General features: G+C 38.7%; 1 protein-coding gene and 1 non-coding gene across 6 annotated transcripts in view; both read right to left on the minus strand.

Annotated features, from left to right (window-relative positions):
- The window catches only part of Ptbp3 (polypyrimidine tract binding protein 3), an 88,524-nt gene that overhangs the window by 36,182 nt on the left and 31,331 nt on the right, over positions 1-21,011 (minus strand). For all 5 annotated transcript variants that reach the window (XM_048339208.1, XM_048339194.1, XM_048339185.1 and 2 more), the window contains 2 exons: positions 17,739-17,885; positions 2,852-3,016 (listed from right to left, as the gene is read on the minus strand). In XM_048339208.1, coding sequence (XP_048195165.1) covers positions 2,852-3,016; positions 17,739-17,885 — 312 coding nt within the window. The remainder of the gene's footprint in view (positions 1-2,851; positions 3,017-17,738; positions 17,886-21,011) is intronic.
- LOC125341396 lies at positions 6,516-6,620 on the minus strand. The gene has a single exon (XR_007208966.1). It is a non-coding gene; the product is annotated as a U6 spliceosomal RNA (small nuclear RNA).

Consider the following 21,011-nt stretch of genomic DNA (forward strand, 5'->3'; position numbering starts at 1 on the left):
AAAAAGAACAAAGTAGGCCTACTAACTAGTGTAACATGCTTGGCATATATTTACATGTATGGCACTGGACCATATTGGGAAATATGTCTTAGTACTATCATTCCTTGGTATAATGATTATGGGGAAAAAACAACAACAACAACCTTCTGAGGCAGGGGTGGGGAACCTCCAGCCTCAGTTGGTATGTGACTAGACAGCCACAAAGACTTCTAGTATGCTTCTCATCCATTACCTGCAGCTGGCTATCTGTCTATATGGATAATTTTGTATGGCCCATGAATGAAATTAAATTGTAAATATCCAAATGGCCCTTGAGAGAAAAAAAGTTCCCGAGCCCTGCAGGGCTAAAGCAAAATGCAAGAAGAGAATAAGATGCTTTTCAGTTCTTAAAAACATATGCACATGCAGCCCTACAGTTCTTCAGTTATACAAATAAATCCAAAGGTATGAAAATAAGCATACAATGTGTTTCAATGTTTTAATACTTTAACATATGGGATGACAAGTATAATGAAGTGCAAGCAATAGATCCCCAAGGAGTAAAAAAACTTAAGATGTGGAGCTAGATGTCAAATATGTAGAGTACGAACAATGTACAATACACTGACGGTGTGTAGTTTAAAATATAAAAGCAATAAAAAATAAAAGACTCTAATCAAGAGGCTTAAGAAGCCTTTTTTTAAAAAAAATGGAGGCAGAAGCATGTTGTCAATTAAGCCCAGGCTGACATTCAACTCACAATTCTGCCATAAGCTACCCAGAGAATTTCAGGTGTACATTATCATGTCAAACTTTTCTCTTTCTGGGGGACAGTGCTAGCGCTTGAACTCAGGATTACATGCTTGCTAGGCAGGTACTCACAGCTAAGCCGTATTTCTGGCCCTTTTATGCACTGCACTGGTTATTTGGAGAAAGGGTCTCACATCCGTCTGGGTGCACACTTGGACCACAATCTATCTGTTCTATCCTTCCTTAATAGCTGGAACAATAGGCACATTAGCTTCTTCCACCAAGATGGTACCTCATGACCTTATTTTGCCTAGGGCTGGCCTTGAACTTTACAATCCTGATCTCAGCCTCATGAGAAGCTAGGATAAAGGCATTGTCTATCACATACAGCAGCACATCAGACTTCTGAAATTTGAGCTGGCTGTTTATTCTCTACAATAGTCAATACTCACCAATTGTGTGAGTTTCTGTATTATTTATTACAAAAATTATGTAAGTAATCTTCCAGTCATAAATTTCTAAATATTACCCATGATTTGGTGGAATAAATGTCATTTATGGAGAAAATTTAGACACTTTTAATAGGCAATTTATGATTATGTTGGGTATTAGTTACTATTTAATACAAGTATCAGTGTTACATATGAAGTTTTACATATCTCCTCTTAAGATGTGTGTGTGTGTGTGTGTGTGTGTGTGTGTGTGTGTGAGTCCTGAGGCTTGAACTCAAGAGTCTGGGCACTGTCCCTGAGCTTTTTTGCTCTAGGATAGTGCTCTACCACTTGAGCCACAGCTCTACTTTCATCTTTTTGGTAGCTAATCAGAGATAAGTCTTATGGACTTTCTTGCCTGGGCTGCCTTCAAATCTTGATCCTCAGATAGGCATGAACCACCAGTGCATGGCTTTTTTTGTGTGCATTCTGGGCCTGAAACTTGAAGTCAGAGCCTGGGCTGTCCCTAAGCTTTTTTGCTCAAGTCTAGTACTCTACCACTTGAGCCACATATCTACTTTCAGCTTTTTGGTGGTTGATTGGGGTAAGAGTCTCATAGATTTTTCTGCCTGTGCTGGTTTCAAACAATGGTCCTCAGCTATCAGCCTCCTGAGTAGCTTGGATTACAAGGCATGAGTCACTGGCATCCAAGATTATTTTAAAATTGTTATTATCTTTAAAGGTTACTCAACACTTGAATTTTTAAGTACAACGCATTTTGATCAATGTCATCCTTTTGTTATTCTCCTCCATCTTTGCCCAAGCTAAAAATCACGTACTCATCTTAGAAAAAGGAGGCTGTCAAAAATTATCTCTAGAGTGGGGATGGAAGGGTAAAACAGAGAGCAAGAGAAGGGATGAAATTGTCCAAAAAGAAATGTACTCTACCTGACTTATGTAACTGTAATCCCTTTATATATTACCTTTATAATGACAAAACATATAAATAAAAAATTAACTGATATGAGTTCTTTGTGAAATAATTATGGCAAAGGCTTTATTCACTAAGCATATATCAAACAATAACAATAACCTAAGGAGGAGAGTAAATATAAAAATATTACAGAGAACCAGGTGCCAATGGCTCATGCCTGCAATCCTAGATACTCATAAGGCTGAGATCTGAGGATCTTGGTTTGAAGCCAGTCTGGTTAGGAAAGTTCATGAGATTTGTATCTCCAATTAATCACCAGAAAACCAGAAGTGGTGCTATGGCTCAAAATGGTAGAGTACTAATCTTGAGCAAAAGAGCTCAGGGACAGTGCCTCGGCCCTGAGTTCAAGCCCCTAACTGACAGAACAAAACAAAAACCAATTACACAAGTTATTTTGATTATGCTTTTATAAGAGTTTTTCTCCTATTTAAAAAAAAATGCAAGTAAGGGGGCTGGGAATGTGGCCTAGTAGTAGAGTGCTTGCCTAGTATGTATGAAGCACTAGGTTGATTCCTCAATACCACATAAACAGAAAAGGCCGGTGGCACCTGTGGCTCAAGTGGTAGAGTGCTAGCCTTGAGCAAAAGAAGCTCAGAAACAGTGCCTATGCCCTGAGTTCAATCCCCAAGACAGGCAAAAAAAAAAAGTAAAAACTAAAAGGGTTGCACAAAAATGAATAAAGAGTAATTTTCCTTACCTGATGAAGAACTTCTAGAGTAACAGGATAAAAGAGGTTTTCAATAATTATTCGGAGCACGGGGCTCTGCCCAGAGAGGACTGTGCCTTCACTGGAAGCAGCTCCAGGAAGGGCCAGGTTTCCTGACTGGATAGCACTGACAGCCTGCAATGCCGCTTGGGTTCTCTGGAAAACAAGTAAAAATCAAAGCTTTTTGAATATACAGAAGCATTATATGAATCCTAAACATCACCTGGCATAAAACAATATGAAATAAAGTTAAAATTAAAAATATACATAATACTCCCACACTTAATCTGGATATGTGTGTGTGTGTGTGTATATATATATATATATATCCCAACTTTGTAATCAATCACTTAAGAATTAAAAACCTACCTTCATATCAGTGATATGGTATTAAAGAAAGTTACTTAATGGATGCGAGTATACTAATGAGAAACTATATTAGGAATATATTTACCAAAAATGAGTACCTCACGTCAGTTTGTCTTGAAGAAAATAAAATAAAATCTTGGAAAATGTACAGTAAGGAATATTTCAAAATCTTTGCGGGGACTTCCTCCTCAATTTTATCTTTTAAAGTACACATGGTAAGAAATCCAAAATGGTATAGATAAGGACATAATATGAAAATGAAGCCTCTATCTGGCCTCTTTCCCCAACTGCTTTGTCTCCCAGAGAAAACCACTATAACAGTTTCTTATGTAATTTTCAGAAAAGTTTTATGCATATATAAGCAAATATGTAATCTTTAGTTTTAAATAAAAGGAATCATATATATGTACACACACACACACACACACAAAAAGAAAGTTACTTAAGCCAAGTATGGTGGTATATCCCAGGTGGTATATCCTCAGTGCTACCCCAGCACTCAGGAGACTGTAGCAGGTGTATCATGAATTCATGGCCAGCCTGAGCTACATAGAGACTGTCTCCAAAAAAGGAAAAAAATGAGAGGAAAAACATGAAAGGAATGTTAAAGATGATGTAAAAATCATTCAAGTCCATCTTTATTCATTCTCTTCCTTTCCTTCCTTGAACAATTCAGTTGTAAAGCCTTTGGCTCAAATAAATCCAGATGAGGAGAGAACTGTGCAGTTTCAGTGGAAAGACGAGGGGATTTACATAGACAGCCATAGTAGCGTGGAGCATCAGCACCTGAGCAAGGTTGAAAGGAAGAATCTACGGTCTGGCTAAGGGAATCTGAGCCAAAGTAAAGAAGTTATTTGGGTATGCACTGGGGTAGGGGGGTTCATTATATGTCAGGAACTAAGGAGCATGAGGAAGCAGGCATTCAGTGGAAGGAGAGCCAAATCAGAGCCCAAAGAGTAGGAGGGGTCCACAAGCGTAAGTAGACAATGTGGTGAAGAAAGAGGAGACCCACAGAGGTGAGGGGGAGCAGCTATTAAAAAACCTTTAACAGCAACTCAATGAAGGGGTAGCCTGACAAGGAAGGCTAGTTCTCAACCAGTGGTGTACAGACAGAGTATTTAAGCATTTCTCCCTTAAAAGTAACAAGAGCATTCTAAAACAAAACAAAAAGCTGGTTCCAGAACTGGGGCAGAAAAAGCCCAAGATGAGTAGAAATATGCTTTGTTTTTATGGTGTTTTTCTTGTTTTACCAGAATACAAGGAAATAGTGGGAGAATGATGGCAAAGGAGAAGCCAACTTGAAAGAACTGCCGTTGCCAAATCCAAAATAGTTTAAGTACCAAAAATAATCCATGAAATAATACGGGAAACTCTAAACCAATACTGATTAAAATCGGCAGTTGGTTAAGGAATAGTACATTTATAAAATTTCAAAATATGTGCCCACAAAGTACTATTTCTTCCCCCTTTTAAGTATAGTTGACTCCTCCATATCTGTGAAAAACACACTCAACCATGGTCTGAAATTTTTCAGAGGAAAAAAATTCCCATCTATAATACAAATGTAGATTTTTTTCTTCATCATTAGTCCCTGAACAAAATAGTTTATGTAAGTGACCGAAGCATCCTGACACTTTGGTTTTGAGGTGTTTCTGGAACCACCTACTTCTCCCCTGACTTTGCATGGGCGCTGAGGGACAACATGATTCCACAGTACAAAAGTCCGGCCAAACATTAGCATAACTGAGTTAGCTAAGAGCACATCATCAGTAATGAGACAAAATGAAATTATATATGCTGCTACCATGAGAAGAAACGACTCCCGTGATCTGTCAAAGACAGATACCCTGGGAATTGAATCCTCAAATTGAGGGACATTAGAAAATAAATTGCCTGTACTTGCAGCAATGCCAAAGACAGGAAAGCCAAAGAAAAACTGAAGAACTGTTTCAAACTAAAAACTGTAAAGATTTGACAACTAGATGGAACGTGAATTTGCTATTAACAAACATTACTGGAACAACGTGAAAGAGAATGGAGTCTAAGGATTTCAGAAGTGATGGAACAATGTTACCTTTTTAATGTTGACATCTATTGCAGTTGATGGAGGAATTGTCATTATTGTAGAAAAATAGATATTAAAACTTCATTATGCTGTCCTGAAACTATTTTTTTTAACTTTGTGACTGTTTCAAAACTTAAAGGTTACTTAAAAGGCGAAGTAAGGAGCTAGGAATATGGCCTAGTGGTAAAATGCTTGCCTCATATACATGAAGCCCTGGGTTTGATTCCTCAGCACCACATATCCAGAAGTGGTGCTGTGGCTCAAGTGGTAGAGAGCTAGCCTTGAGCAAAAAGAAGCCAGGGGCAATGCTCAGGCCCTGAGTTCAAGCCCCAGGACTGGCAAAAAAACAAAAACAAAAAGGTGAAGTAAGTAAAAGAGGGAAAGTCGAAGAGAATACAAGTATGATCATTGTGGATCACTGAAACCACATGCATTATTACTGTCTTTTATTTCACATCCAGCATTTCTTAAGATATTTTGCAAAATACTGGTACAATGAAAAATTCTGGGACTTCAAACCTATCTTTCATTTTTACATACTGCATATAGTTGCATTTTTAAACAGCACAGTATGTTGTATACAATATCCAGTGTGAAATATTTTTTCCTTATTTTGCTGTGATAAATATTAAGTACTTTTCTGAAAATTGGAAGCTTTTTATTTTCTATATGCTTAACATTTCAAAATTTCTTTTTTTTGGCCAGTCCTGGCGCTTGGACTCAGGGCCTGAGCACTGTCCCTGGCTTCTTTTTTGCTCAAGGCTAGCACTCTGCCACTTGAGCCACAGCAACACTTCTGGCCATTTTCTGTATATGTGGTGCTGGGGAATTGAACCCAGGGCCTCATGTATATGAGGCAGGCACTCTTGCCACTAGGCCATATCCCCAGCCCCAACATTTCAAAATTTCTGTATTCTATACACTTGTGTACAACTTCCTTTCCCTGTTTTAAACACATTAGGATGTTTCTCACAAACCAAAGGGGATCTATTTACAAATACAGTACACAGCTAGGCACAGTGGTACACCCAAACTACTTAGAAGGTAAGCAGAGTTTGAGGCTAGTTCAGGCAAAGTTAGCATGATCCTATTGCAAAACCAAACAGATTTTTTTTTTAAGCTTAGGTTGTAGCTCAAGTAGGAGAGCAAGTACAAGGCCCTGGATACAATCCTACTATGAGAAAGCAGACAAACACACAAACAAAACAAAACAAAATCCCCACACAAGGTACTTCCATGAAAATTTTTCTCAGCCTTGTGCAAGTGCTATGCTGATTTTTCTCTGTACTATTTCAATTTTGGTATGTATGCTGCTAAAGTGAACATCATTCCTTTTAAAGATCTTGTATGCAAATATTTTATTTTTATATGTCAGATGCAGATTCTTACATATAATACACAAACGGCCAAATGTTCAGGTTCCAAAGTAGCAATATCTTTAAGAATAGATGAAATAGGTCAAGTGGGTGCAGGTGGCTCACACTTGTAATCCTAGCTTTTCAGGAAGCTGAGATCTGAGGATCTCACCAGGGAAGTCTGTGATTCTTATCTCCAATTAACCACCAAAATGTGGGAAGTAGAGCTGTGGCTCAATTGGTAGAATATTAGCCTTAAGCAAAAAAAAAAAAAAAAAAAAAAAAAAAAGCTCAGGAACAGCATGCAGAATGAATTCAAGCCGTAGGACTAGCATACAAGAAAGAATATGAATTACTACCTGATTATTTCATATCACTACTTCTCAAAACCATGCTCTTGGCCAAGCATGATGTTTCATACCTGTAATCCTTGCTACTTGGGAGATGGTGATCTGAAATGGACAGCAGTTCAAGCTAGCTCAGGAAAAGTTAGCAAGACCTCATCTCAACAACAAACAAGCTAGGTGTAGTGGACCTATGTGTAATGCAAGTAGAATGATGGTTCCAAGTCAGCTTCCCACTTGACAGACAGACAGACACACACACACAGTGTGTCTCAGGTGGAAGCTTATCTCCTAGTCAGTGCAAGGCTCTGGATTAAAATACCAGTTCAAACCATTAAAAAAAAAAGCAAAACAAAAATAATGATGCTTTAGAAGCCAATTATGTAGGATAATGAACACCCAGTCTTGCTTTAAACATGACAGTGTATCTCTTCTATGTTACTCTGGGTGCCCCTGTAAGATTTTACTGGAAAACAGGGTGGTACTGAACAGGTGGTGCTGAAGTTTGAGAACTAATTTAGACTTTCATTTTCAGTTCAATATAGATGATTTGGGGGTAGTGGAAGTAGGGAGAGAAATTCATAAACTGGAAAAGATCCAAACTTGTGTCTCGTGCCTGTAATCCTAGCTATACAGGAGGCTGAGATCTGAGGATCATGGTTCAAAGCCAGAGTTGGCAGAAAAGTCTGTGAGACCTGTCTCTAATTAACCACCCCAAACCAGAAATGGAGCTGTGGCTCAAAGTGGTAGAGTGCTAGCCTTGAGCACCAAGGCTCAGGGACAGTGTCCACACCCTGAGTTCAAACCCTGTGACTGACCAGAAAAAGAAAAATATCCAGAAGTGACACAGGGGTTCGAATTAGCAAAGACATAAAGTCATTTACTGTAACTGTAGACATGAAACAGTACTCTCTATGATAACAGAAATGTTTAGTCTGTCCATTGTCCAATATGATATAGCTATTAGCCACAATGGCTAGTAAGCACTTAAGTTGGCCACTGCAACGAAGGAGCTGATTTTTTTTTTTTAATTTAGCCATTTACCCTCACCAATCCCAGTTTAGTTATTTCTGGTGGCTTTTCCACTTGGAAATGATTGGCTGGGATTGACACCTGTTATTCCAAGATCACATATGGTCTCATTCCTTTGGTAGCGCCTTCTACTGTTTAAATTCTTCTGGTAGGCAGAAGTATACTCAACGGAGGACCAAGGAACAGGGTTTGGTGCACTAATTTTGTTGTGAAGTCATCTTTGAGTGGTTTGGCTTCTTTTGCTTTCAAATTACTCCTGGCAGCAAAAACTCCAGTGGGTTGGCCCTGGGGATTTATACACATTTTTAGTATATCTGAGAAGCTTAGCCTATTAGGGGGAATTAGCTCTAGCATGTGGGACTCCAATGGGTTGGCCCACTACTTTGGAGGGGCTAACAGTTTCAACTGTGCTCTTGGTGCTCTCAGTGGCCTCCACTTCAGCGTCCTTGGGTGTTAATGAGTTCCAGCAGCCTCAATGTTAACAGCTGTGGCCTCAGTTAACTGGCAGTTCTTAAGCTTCTTGCATGCTCTTGCTGAGCAACGTTGTCCTGCCTTGGTTTGAATCCCTCACTGCCAAAGTAGCTTTGGCAGCCTGGGAACTAGTGATACCTTTGTTTTTTGCAGGTTTGAGGCTTTGTGTAAAATATTGGTGGGAGAGGCAGCCTTGCACCATTTAAGCTCCTTGGCTGCATTCTTAGCAGCCAAAGGTTTAGTGGTTGGGTTCTCTGCTCTTTGGGGGCTCAGGTCAAACTTTAACCTCTTAGTGATCTTTGAGAAAGACATGCCTAATTTATCATCTGCTAATGCACTGGCTTTTGTGGTGATGTTTCCAACAACCTTTGAGAGTTCAGTTTTTATGATTACTTGGGCATTTGAAAGTTTAAAATCTTGTCCTGTAAGTAGTGTATTCAAGGTAATAGGTACCAAGGACACCTTGTACTGTTTTGCTTGGCTGGCTGTACAATTCAATCTAGCATTGAATTTAGCATTGTTGTCCATGAATGGGAAACTCTCCTTGCTTTATGCCTTTTCTTGGTGTCTGAGGTGGCCTGGAGCAGATTAGTGTCCTCTAACACCTGGAAGCAGGAAGTGCAGTAGCTTGGGATGGGGGGGTGGTGTGCACATCAAATTCTACATTTTTAGTGACTTGATGACACCTTGCCTTTGCCTGCTTTAGTCTCTCTGGCTGCTAAATTTTTCTTGTCATCCTGGTTACTAATGGCTCTGCCCACAATTAATTGGCTACTAAATGTGTTTGAGATACTCTTGGTAACTAAGGCAGGCCTGTGTCATTCAACTTTATCAACAGCAGATTTGGGTACGGCAGACAGAAGTCCAACAGCTGTACCCTTAACTGAAGGGTGAACTGCTATTCTGAGAACCCAGGGGTTTGGGCATCTCTGTAGGGTTCACAAGTAACATGCTCCTTGTTTTTTGGTTGAGGACGTTCTGTGGGGCTTAATCTTCTCTGTTGTTTTAGACTTGGCACCCTGGAGTGCATCAATTTGGCCCTGGCACAATTTCATGCTCTAAATTCATAAAGAGAAGGTAAGTGATCATTGCAAGGGTTCCAGCACATCTATCTCCTTTAAGGAATAAGAGCCCCATAACCTGCTGTTTGGAGCCTAAATCATCAAAAGTTTGAGGTCATGCAGTGATTGAAAAATTGCTGTTAGCGATCTTAAAGGAGATTCTGCTCAGATAATCCTTTCTGCGAGATATGAGCCCAAGGTTACTGGGTGTCCATGGTGGTTGGAATATCATCATCATGAAGCCATTGAGGAAGATCTGTACAGATTATGCTGCTCCTCAAAGGAGGGGAAGTGTGTTGGGTCTGACCTCCACCACAAAGAGGTACAATAAATTCTGACATTTGCAATCAGAAACCCAGGAGGGTCTGCATAGGTATCAGTCTTCTGGGGCCAAAACAGGAGCCTCAATAGATGTTTTCCTGTGGTCTCCATTCTTCACCATATAGGGACTCATGCTGGTTGGATATTTGTCAGTGTTGGCAAGACAGAAGGGACTGTGGAAATAACCACCCTCTATAGCAAAAAGAAAAAAACCTGTTCTTCTAGGGGCTATATCCTCTCATTTGGGGATTTGTGTGTTGGGAAGCCAGGAGGGTCTGTATAAATTCTTATCCTTCAGGGCAATAAAAACAACAACAAAAAGTACCATTGATGATTTTCTGTGGGCTCCACAGAAAATCCATCCACTGTATCAGGATGTTTGCCAATTGTGATAATCCAGAAAGGTCTGCAAAGATTAGGATATTTCATGGCAAAACTGGAGCCCTAGTAAGCATTTTTATAGGATTGTTTTTCTCCTTTATGGGGATACAAGGAGAAGACACCTGCCAAAACTGTAAAGCCAGGAGGGTCTGCTCAAATAGTCTCCCCTCATGACAGACATAGGAGCACAGCAGTGGATGGTCTTGGGATTCTTTCTTCAACTTGAGGGTCCACAGTATTCAAGAACTTGCCATGACCAGTTAGAAGAGGCAGTGTGCCAGTTCACTTCCTGAATGTCAACAGAAGTAGCCTCTGCAAGAGTGCTTGACTCATATACATAAAGCCCTGGGTTCCATTTCCCAGCACCACTTATATAGAAAACGGCCAGAAGTGGCACTGTGGCTCAAGTGTAGAGTGCTAGCCTTGAGCAAAAAGAAGCCAGGGACAGTGTTCAGGCCCTGAGTCCACGCCCCAGGACTGGCAAAAAAACAAACAAAAGGAAGTTGCCTCTGTAGATGGCTGGCTGGTAGTCGCTTGTCTTGCTGCTTTCTACCCTTTGGGCTCCATTTCCCTGGCACCCCCTTGGGGGCCCAGGGCCTTATTCTTAAGTCTTAGTTTTTAGCTTGACCTTCAACAGTATCTTAGTAAAAAAAAAAAAAAAAAAAGAAAAAAAAATCAAAATTAGCAGTTTCTAAAGCTAAGAATTGAGTGAGCTGTAGTGTTCACCACAGCTCTCACTCTTGGATCTGAAACCAATTGAATCTTGCAAACAATCTAGATTGTGACCACCAGGCCATGATTCTCTAGCTATCCAGTATCTCTATGATACAATGGGTGGGGGACTGGAGGAAAGATGGTATCACAAGTGACACCAAGTGCTCCCCAGCAGTTTTCTGTTGGTGCCCTATAAGCCAGTGTGGTGACAACCTAGAAAATAAATAAATAAATAAATAAATAAATGAATGATTTATAAGGCTTATAGGTTAGGAGGTTGTCTATGGAATTGCAAAGGGTAGACAACCCTTTGTTGAACTAAAGGTAGAAAACCAAAGACAGACAGTCTTTAGGCAGTTGGAGGGTCCAGACTTTGAGAGTCATGTCATCAACTCTACTTCCATCCTCCAAAATACTTCAGATCCTACCCTGGGTCAGTTAGGACTGTTTTCTATATCTTAGTGTATGGTACAGCTGAGTACCTTGAACCAAAAAGGCTGAAGTACATGAGGAACTGCAGAGATACTGCAGTGCAAGCACACAGGTTTACCAGGAAGCAATGCCAAGGAAATGTGCTCAGCATGTTTTAAATACTGAAAGTTGCAAAGTTTCTACTCTTCAAATTAATGTGTGTGTGTGTGTGTGTGTGTGTGTGTGTGTGTGTGTGTAGCCCTAAGGAGCAGGACAGAATTTGTAAGAATATGTGACAGGATAGCAGCTCACAACATGGCAACCAGGAAGCTAAGAGAGAAAACACCTGTGCTTGTGGCAAATATTTCTTAATTTTAGCATTTACACATTTGTTGGCATTCACTGGGGAAAAGCCAGTAAGAACATTCTTGGGATCCTCTTTTATCTCCGCTCCCTCTTCTCGCCTATGTTTTTGCTCCCTTCTCTCCTGTCTCTTCTATTGGGCCCAGGTGAAATAAAAGGGGAAAAGCCAGTAAAAATGCTCTAGTGCTCCTCTCTTCTCTCTCATATTTTACATTTATCCTCTCTCTCTCTGCCTTTCTCCTCTTTTCTCTCCTGTTTTTGCTCCTTTTTCCTGTCTCCCCGCCCTGCCATAAATGACTAGAACTGTGAGCAAATCAAACTTTACCTCCCTTAAATTATTTTGTCAGGTTATCATAGCAGTGAAAAACTTATTAGCAGTTTCTTTACTTTATCCCACCACACAAACTGAGTCTACTTTTATGCTTTTGTCTTGCCTGTTAAAGGCCTACCACATATGAAATTTTGTATAAAGTCTTATTCCTAAAAAAAAAGATACTTTTAATAATAAAAATCTGAGAAATAACATTTAGGAAAAATTGTAATTTTGTAAGTAATTATGTAGTTTCAAGAAAATTGAGACAGTTTCTTGGTGTAGCTTAGATTTAGCCTTGAACTTAAGCTCTTCTTTCCTCAGCTTTCTCAATGTTGGGATCACAGGCATGCATCACACCCAGCTATTAGTGCAAAATTCAACTGGGCCAAAACATGTAAGTGAAAAATCAAGAGGGTTTTTAAAATATGAAAATGCAAGTGGTACTAAAAATTACAAGGCATAAAATCTGTTATGAGATATGATTTTTAAACATTTGGGCAATAAACTCTCTGGAATGATTATATTAACTATTAATAAAGGAAGTAAATTGGGTACTGGTGTCTCATGCCTTATAATTTAAGTTACTTGGGAGGGTGAGACTGGAAGGAAAACAATTCTATGCCAACCTGGGCAGCAAAGTCTGCAGGATTCAGTCTCCACAGAGAGAAGCTAGACAAGGTGGCATGCATCTGTGACCCCAGTGCAGGTCAGAATCCTAACTAGGTGAATTACAGCTCAAACGTGCCCCCAGAGGGGGCAACAAGACCCATCTTTATTCTTAAAAGTAACCAGTGAAAAACAGAAATGGAGATATGGTTCATTGGTATCACAGCAGCCTAATATGCATAAGGCCCTGAGGTTCAAACCCCAGTAACTACAAGGAAAAAAGGAACAAAGGATAGGACAGGACAAGACAGGACAGGGGAAAGGAAAGGAAAGGAAAGGAAAGGACAGGACAGGAAAGGACAGGAAAGGACAGGACAGGAAAGGGGAAAGGAAAGGGGAAAGGGAAAGGAAAGGGAAAGGAAAAGGAAAGAAAGGAGACAGAGAAGGAAGGAAGGAGAAAGGAAGGAAAGAAGGAAGGAAGGAAGGAAGGAAGGAAGGAAGGAAGGAAGGAAGGAAGGAAGGAAGGAAGGAAGGAAGGAAAGGGCAGGAAAACAGACTTATTAAGTTGGGATAGGGATACACTTCTGATGAAACTTGGACACTGGTGGTGTCAGCAGTCAGGAGATAAGAGGCAGGAGGCTCATGAGTTCAAGGACAGCCTAAGCTATGTAGTGAGATCATGTCTCAGCAACAAAAATGCCTCTGTGATGTGAAGCTATTTTCGAAGACAAGAAGGTAGACAGATATTAACATGTTGTGTATGTACAGTTTTTGTTGTGGTTGTTGTTTTGTTTTTGTGCCAGTCCTGGGGCTTGAACTCAGGGGCCTGGGAGCTGTCTGACACTGAGCTTTACTTCTGACTTTTTTGGTGCTTAACTGGAGATGAATCTCATGGACTTTGTTGTCTAGGCTGGTTTTCCACAGTAACCTTATACATCTCAGCTTCCTGAGCATCTAGGACTACAGGAAGGAGCCACCAGCAACTAGCTAATATACAGGTTTTTAACTGTACATTTAATATTAAGGGAATATTTTTAAGGGAAAACCCTCCAATCTCTGCAATTATAAACTCTTACCAATAAGATCAAGAATATTTATAACACAATAATGCCCATCAAATGTACTTCAGAATATGATCTAAATTTTGTAATAAAATATTTTAAATCACGGAGATAAAAATACTTGGTTTCACTTGATCTTCTGTCAATTATGTCTAAGAAGTGATATGCATGTTTGTGGTATTTTGCCATTCAAAGGACAAAACAGGGAGGAAATATTAATCTATCAGCTGCCTGGGGTTGTCAGAATCAAAATATGTAAAAAACTATCTTGAATTATGACTTCATGTTCTATATTTTACCAAACACCAACATACAATAATTTCACAAAAGTAAATAGTACTGGGAAGAAATTAAGGCTAAGAATAAACTAGGTCATTTGGGCAACTGGTTGCCAAGCAACTAGAATTTCTCACTGTTTCCCTTTGGAATAATTCAATCTTTAAAAGTTTTATTAAATTACTTTTTCTTCTTCAAGAGTTATACTAATAGCCTTAGGATTCACATTTAATGAGAAAACTGTAGGACTTAAATGAAGAAATTTAAAACTATAATATTTAACTTTCTTCTCTAAAACAATACAAATGTTAATTATTTTCAAATTAATCTATAAAACCCCTCAAAAATATACTCTTATAAATGGCCAAAATGAGCTAGCCACTGGTGGTTCATGCCTGTAATCCTAGCTACTCAGGAGGCTGAGATCTGCAGATTGTAGATCAAAGCCAGCCCAGGCAGAAAAGCACATGAGCTGTTCTCTCCAATTAACCAGCAAAAAATTGTAAGTGGAGGTGTGGTTCAAGTAGTAAAGGCTTCACTTAATCTTCTATCAATTATATCTAAGAAGTGATATGCATGTTTGGAGTATTTTGCCATTCAAAGAACAAAACAGAGAGGAAATATTAAGAGAAATAATTTCTGGGGTTGTCAGAATCAAAATATGTAGTAAAAAGCTATTTTGAATTGTGACTTCATGTTCTATATTTTACCCCCACGAGAACCAAACCCAATCATGAGTGGAAAAAGCCAAGTGAGAATGCAAGTTCATGAGTTCAAGCTCTAGTACCAGCACTACCAAGAAAAAAAAAAAAGCTACTAAAATGATAAACTTTAAATTACATGATTTTACAGTTAACAAAATGAAAGAAATGGCATAAACAGAAGCCAATTAATATTACAAATTATCAAATGAAAATAATGTGCTTTGTCTCAGGAATATTTCACGGCCAGAAATGACTTAACAATAATGTTGTAAGAATTGGTAAAATATATGCTGCTGTAGTACTATTTTAAAAAGTATAAAATAAGCCACGCACTGGTGGCGCATGCTTGTAGTCCTAACTATTCAGGATGCTGAGATCTGAGGATCAAGATTTGAAGCAGCCAGGCAGGAAAGTCCATGAGACTCTTATCTCCAATAAACTACCAAAAGGCCAGAGGTGGAGATGTGGCTCAAGTATTAAGAATGCTAGCCTTGGGCACAAAAGGTCAGGATCAGTGCCCAGACCCTGATGTTCAAGATTCCAGACCAGCACTACCCTCTAAAACAAAACAAAACAAAACAAAACAAAACCAAGCCAAAATCAAAACAGTAGAAAGCAGGGAAAAAATGTTTAATGCCTATTCAAAAATTTTACCACAAATTATGTCATTAAAAACTGGCAGATAGCACGCATGAAGCTCTTAGTTTGATTCCTCAGTACCACATAAATAGAAAAAGTTGGAAGTGGTGCTGTGGCTTAAGTGGTAGCCTTGAGCAAAAAAAAAAAGCTTAGGGACAGTGCCCAGGCCCTGAGTTTAAGGCCCAGGATTGGCAAAAAAACAAAAAAACAAAAACAAAAACAACAAACTGGCAGATTGGTTCATACCTAAGATCCCAGCTATTTGGAAGACAGAGTAGGAGGATTATTCTACAGTTCCAGGATAGCCTGGGCCAAAACGTTATGAGTCCCTATCTCAATAAACAAGCTAAGTATGGTGATCCATGACTGTCATTTAGTTATACAGAAAGCAAAGGTAGCATGGTCCAGGTCAGTGTAAGCAAAAAGCATGAAAATAACTAAAGCCAAAAAGAGCTAAGGGAAATGGCTCAAGTAGTAGAATCTTTACTTAGCAAGTATGATGTCCTAAGTTGAAGTCATAGTCCCCTTAAAAACTAACAGCTATAACAAAACCCCCACCAGAACCAAAACTAAAGCAACTCTGTATTTGTTGTTATAAACAATGTCCAGAAAATATTATGAAGGAAAAACAGAGAAAAGTTTCAAATTATCTATCAAGATTCTACTGTGTTAAAGTTAGGTTCAATGACAGGAGAACAGAAAAACCTAAAATCAAACTTTGCTAAGCTTATCAGTTATCTCTGGGTACCAAGAACATTTTCCCCCCTTTGTTTTCTTTTTACTTGTCTAGATTTTATAAATGTTCTACCACATATTATTTACAATTTGTATGACATTTCTCATTTAAAAAGCTCTATTACAGAGGCTTAAGCTACAGCTCAAAGGTAAAGTGCTGACTTAACCTACTATGTCCCTGTGTTCATTCCCAACATGCTTGGGAAACTTATGTGGGGGCAAGTTAAGCTGTGATAATTTTTTTTAAGTCTTTCCTACTTTAAACCATCAAGTATTCCATTAGTTTATTATATTATTGCTTGAAATGAAGATTATAGACAGATGTCCCTGTTTTAAGCAATGCAGAAAACTGTAACTTAGTAAATTTTAATGCAGCCTGCCTTTATACCTTTCAACGCACAATCAAAAGCTAGGTTGAATATGGTGGCATATGACTGAAATGCCAGCACCCAGAAGGCCAAGGGAGAAGGCTAGGCTGGATTATATAGAAGGAGTATATATAAAGAGTTCTAGCCCAGCCTCAACTGCTTAGTAACTCCATTCAAAAACAAACAGCAACTGCAGGAGTTCTTTACCTAGAGCAAGAACACAAGCCAAAGATACACTTCATACAATAAAAAAGTGCCCTTTTTTGATGGGAGGAGGGTGACTAGGGATTGAATTCAGGGCTTCCTCCTAGCATTCTACCACTGGAGCTAATAATCTAGACCCAAAACTATTTGTTTAAAAGGTACTTGCTTTGTAGACAAAAAGTTCTATGTTTAGTTAACCTCAAATTGAACTATTTAAAAATGAAGGGCTGGGCGCTGGTGGCTCATGTCAATAATCCTACCTACTTAGAAGGCTGAGATCTGAGAATCATGGTTCAAAGCCAGCAGAGTAGGAAAGTCTGTGAGATTCCAATTAGCCACCAAAAAACCAGAAGTGGACCTGTGGCTCAAAGTGGTAGAGAACTACTAGCCTTGAGCAAAAAACAGCTCACGGACATCATAGCATGAAGTGACACCCCCGCACCCCAAGTAAACAAAAACCTCTAAAGAACAGAAAAGACTTAAACCATGGCAAAATAAAACACAGAGACAATGCCTGATGTGAACTTTACAATATAAGCAATACTCCACTTCTCAAAGATTTTGCTACAAATTCTATAGGAGGAAATATTGAAATAAGTGATTTTTATTATAAAGTTCCTTTTCTATTTGAGATTTTAAGAGGAATACAACAATTCAGTTTGCTTTACTCATTTTATTATTAAAAAAATTTTTTTAAAGAAAAAGTGTTTCTAGGGCTGGGAATATGGCCTAGTGGCAAGAGTGCTTGCCTCATATACATGAAGCCCTGGGTTTGATTCCCCAGCACCACATATATAGAAAACAGCAGAAGTGGCACTGTGGCTCAAGTGGTAGAGTGCTAGCCTTGAGCAAACAGAAGCCAGGGACAGTGCTCAGGCCCTGAGTCCAAGGCTCAGGACTGGCAAAAAAAAAAAAAGAAAAAGTGTTCTAAGTGGCATTTTTAATTATTAAGCCTTCAGGAAAGAAATTAAATACATTTATTCCAACTAATATAAGTATCCTAAAATGAAGAATAGTACATATTCTCTATAGTACAGAAAATTTTAAGTTTTAATACCATGTGTCTTTATATCTTTAATACTTACAGCTTGATTAGGTAGATTGTCAGTCTTAAGTTCTCTGTGATTAGAATACTGAATATAAACAGGCTGGCTTCGAAGATGAGGAGTAACCGGAGTGTAATAGTTTACCATAGTAACAGCAGCTTCCTCAGAAGCCATTTCTAAGAAAGCCTGCAATAAAAACAAAAAAATAAAGTGAAAAACCATCTTTTTAAAAAGATAGAACTATTTTGTCATACTAGTTTCCAACAGCCTCATCCATTCTCAATAGAAATTATCATGCTCCCAAGAAGATGAAAAAATCCTCTGCTTTCAAGAATATCGTACATGCTAATTAGAAGTAACATCGAAAAGTTGGGTTCAATAATGGACTTTAGTCTTGGAAATTGCCAGTTGTTTAAATTGATGATTGATGCATGTTTGCTTTCCTTTTATTTCTGCTTCTTCTAAAATATAAAAATACTTATAAAGGTAAAAATAAATGTGTGCATTACCATCATAAATGGATGCTTTAAGAAACTGATTTAGTAGGCTTCTGTGTTAAATTATATTAGGGCTAGGCTGTGCATCAGTTCATGCTTACAATCCTAGCTACTCAGGCGGCTGAGACTTGAGAATAAAGGTTTGCCAGATGAACAGATTAATCCTCAAGACTCTTATCTCCAAACAACAAAAAGGCAGAGGCAAAGGCATGGCTCAAATGGGAGAGCACCAGCAGTAAGCAGAAAAAGCTGAGTGAGAGCTGGAAGGCCTGAATTTAAGCTAGCCCCATAAAATGAAGAGCCAGCCAAGATATCCAACAAGAGAAGGAGGTATGGTACTTATATGTCATGGAAAATTACACAGCCATAAAAATAAAATGATGACAAAGTTGACTTAAACTGTTTCCACTCCTATCTGGAAACTAGACCAAATACATATTTATATATTCATATTTGACATGTACATGTGTATACATTTAAATTTATATGTATATACATAAAAGAAGACTAACTATGGGACTACTTGGGAGGATGATGGAAGGGAGAGGGGAAAGAAATATGGAGGGTAAATAACATTGAAATATGTTTCAACTATGTATGAATTCAGCATAAGGAGTCTCAATGAAAGCTGTTGGTGGAAGGAAGGTTGGCAGGACAGAGGGAATAAGCAATAGAGATGGTTGTTCTGAGCAACATAGAATACATGCACATCTGAAACACCATTGTTAAATCTCAGTACAATTTTAAAAAAGAATGACAGGAAAGTAAGGCAGGCTTCATTCATGATGATTAGTGCCAGTGGGAGGGGAGGAAAGAACTAATAAGGAAGGTGAATGAGAATCAGTATGTTTTTATGTATGAAGCAGAAAACGAAATCTAATGAAATTAGGAGTAGTGGGATAGAGCAGAATTGATAGGTGAGATCCATCAAGATACACTGTATGCATGCGTGGAAATGTTACACTGGTACCCTATTAGGGGGCTGGGGATATGGCCTAGTGGCAAGAGTGCTTGCCTCGTATACATGAAGCCCTGGGTTCGATTCCCCAGCACCACATATATACAGAAAACGGCCAAAAGTGGCACTGTGGCTCAAGTGGTGGAGTGCTAGCCTTGAGCAAAAAGAAGCCAGGGACAGTGCTCAGGCCCTGAGTTCAAGCCCAGAACTGGCAAAAAAAAAAAAAAACCCAAACAAACTGGTACCCTATTAGTTATATTGTATAATATATTCTAATATTGTATATATTAGCTATACTGTATAACTGACATACACTAATATAAAAGTACTGCAGTTAAAGGGCTACAGTACACAAAAGATGTATTAAAATTTAACGAGGCAATTAGGTTTTTGGATTTTTTGTAAGCCAAAAGTCAGAAAGAAAGAGAAAAGGAGAAAAGGAAGGAAAGCTGAGAAATAATATTCTAACTACCAAAAGTCTTTAACAGGAATGAGGCATGATGATGTGCTCTACCTTTCCTTTGTATTTGTATAAAAACAACAAAATAATTTTATTTATAAATTAGAGATGATTTTTTTCAATGACAGTTATCTCACACTTGGCTAACTAGAAGCCAATATATCAAGGAACAAGAATTGTCAATTCGGGCTGGGAATATGGCCTAGTGGCAAGAGTGCTTGCCTCCTATACATGAAGCCCTGGGTTCGATTCCCCAGCACCACACATATAGAAAGTGGCCAGAAGTGGCGCTGTGGCTCAAATGGCAGAGTGCTAGCCTTGAGCAAAAAGAAGCTGGGGACAGTGCTCAGGCCCTGAGTTCAAGGACTGGCAAAAATAAAACAAACACACAAACAAACCCAAACAAAATAAAGACAATGTTGTTGATTTTATTCTAATCCATATGCTTTATACATTCACTGGTTCATGGATATTTTGGTAGTTTCTATTTGTTGGCTGTTGTGAATGGTGCAGCCAACAAACTTGTCTCTAGCATACTGATTTCATTTGTACTAAGTATTATTGTATAGAATCAGGCCTTAATTTTTCATTTTTATTTTTGTCAGTCATGTGGCTTGAACTAAGAGCCTGGGCCTGTCCCTAAGCTCTTTCGCTCAAGGCTGGTACTCTACCACTTTGAACCACAGTGGCACTTCCCATTCTCTGGTGGTTAATTGGAGATAATAGAGTCTCATGGATTTTCCTGCCCATGCTGGCTTCGAAGCATGATCCTCATCTCTCAGCCTTCTAAGTAACTAAGATTACAGTCATGAACCACCAGGGTCTGGCTTATATGTTTTCAATTTTCTTAATTTTGTAGGCTATGCATTAAGTTTTATGACTGTATTTTTTTTACTTCCTGTCTTCACTGGTCTATCCCCAACACCTAGACCCTACTACCTCAACTTTCAAGAACCCCTTCCCTGGAATTTATTTTGGATCCTGAGTTAGCCTTTCTAAGAAAAGGAATTAGAACATTTGAATTCTTGCCTGAAACTACTGCATTTCAGCTAATACATTTGTGTACACTTACATATGGCCCTAAAGGATTTACTAGTACATTTATAAATAAGTTCTAACCTTCACATATGACAGAAAACATTCATTCTTTGTCTCTTTGGGCCTGACTTTAAAACCAGGAGATCCCCAGCAACCAGTGAAAGGGCCCAATCTGCCTGAATTTGAATTTAACCCTACAAGAAAGTGGTCTCTAGTAACTTGATCTACGCCAATCTGATTTGAAATTTTTTCTAGTTCCTTGTTTCTAGGTTAAGAACACTAACTCTTTCTATGTCCAGCTGAACACTCAATGCTATTTTATAGGATAAGGTTTCGCCCAATTCTAAAACCACAAATAA

Source organism: Perognathus longimembris, chromosome 1 (assembly GCF_023159225.1).
Source record: "Perognathus longimembris pacificus isolate PPM17 chromosome 1, ASM2315922v1, whole genome shotgun sequence".
NCBI lineage: Eukaryota > Metazoa > Chordata > Mammalia > Rodentia > Heteromyidae > Perognathus > Perognathus longimembris.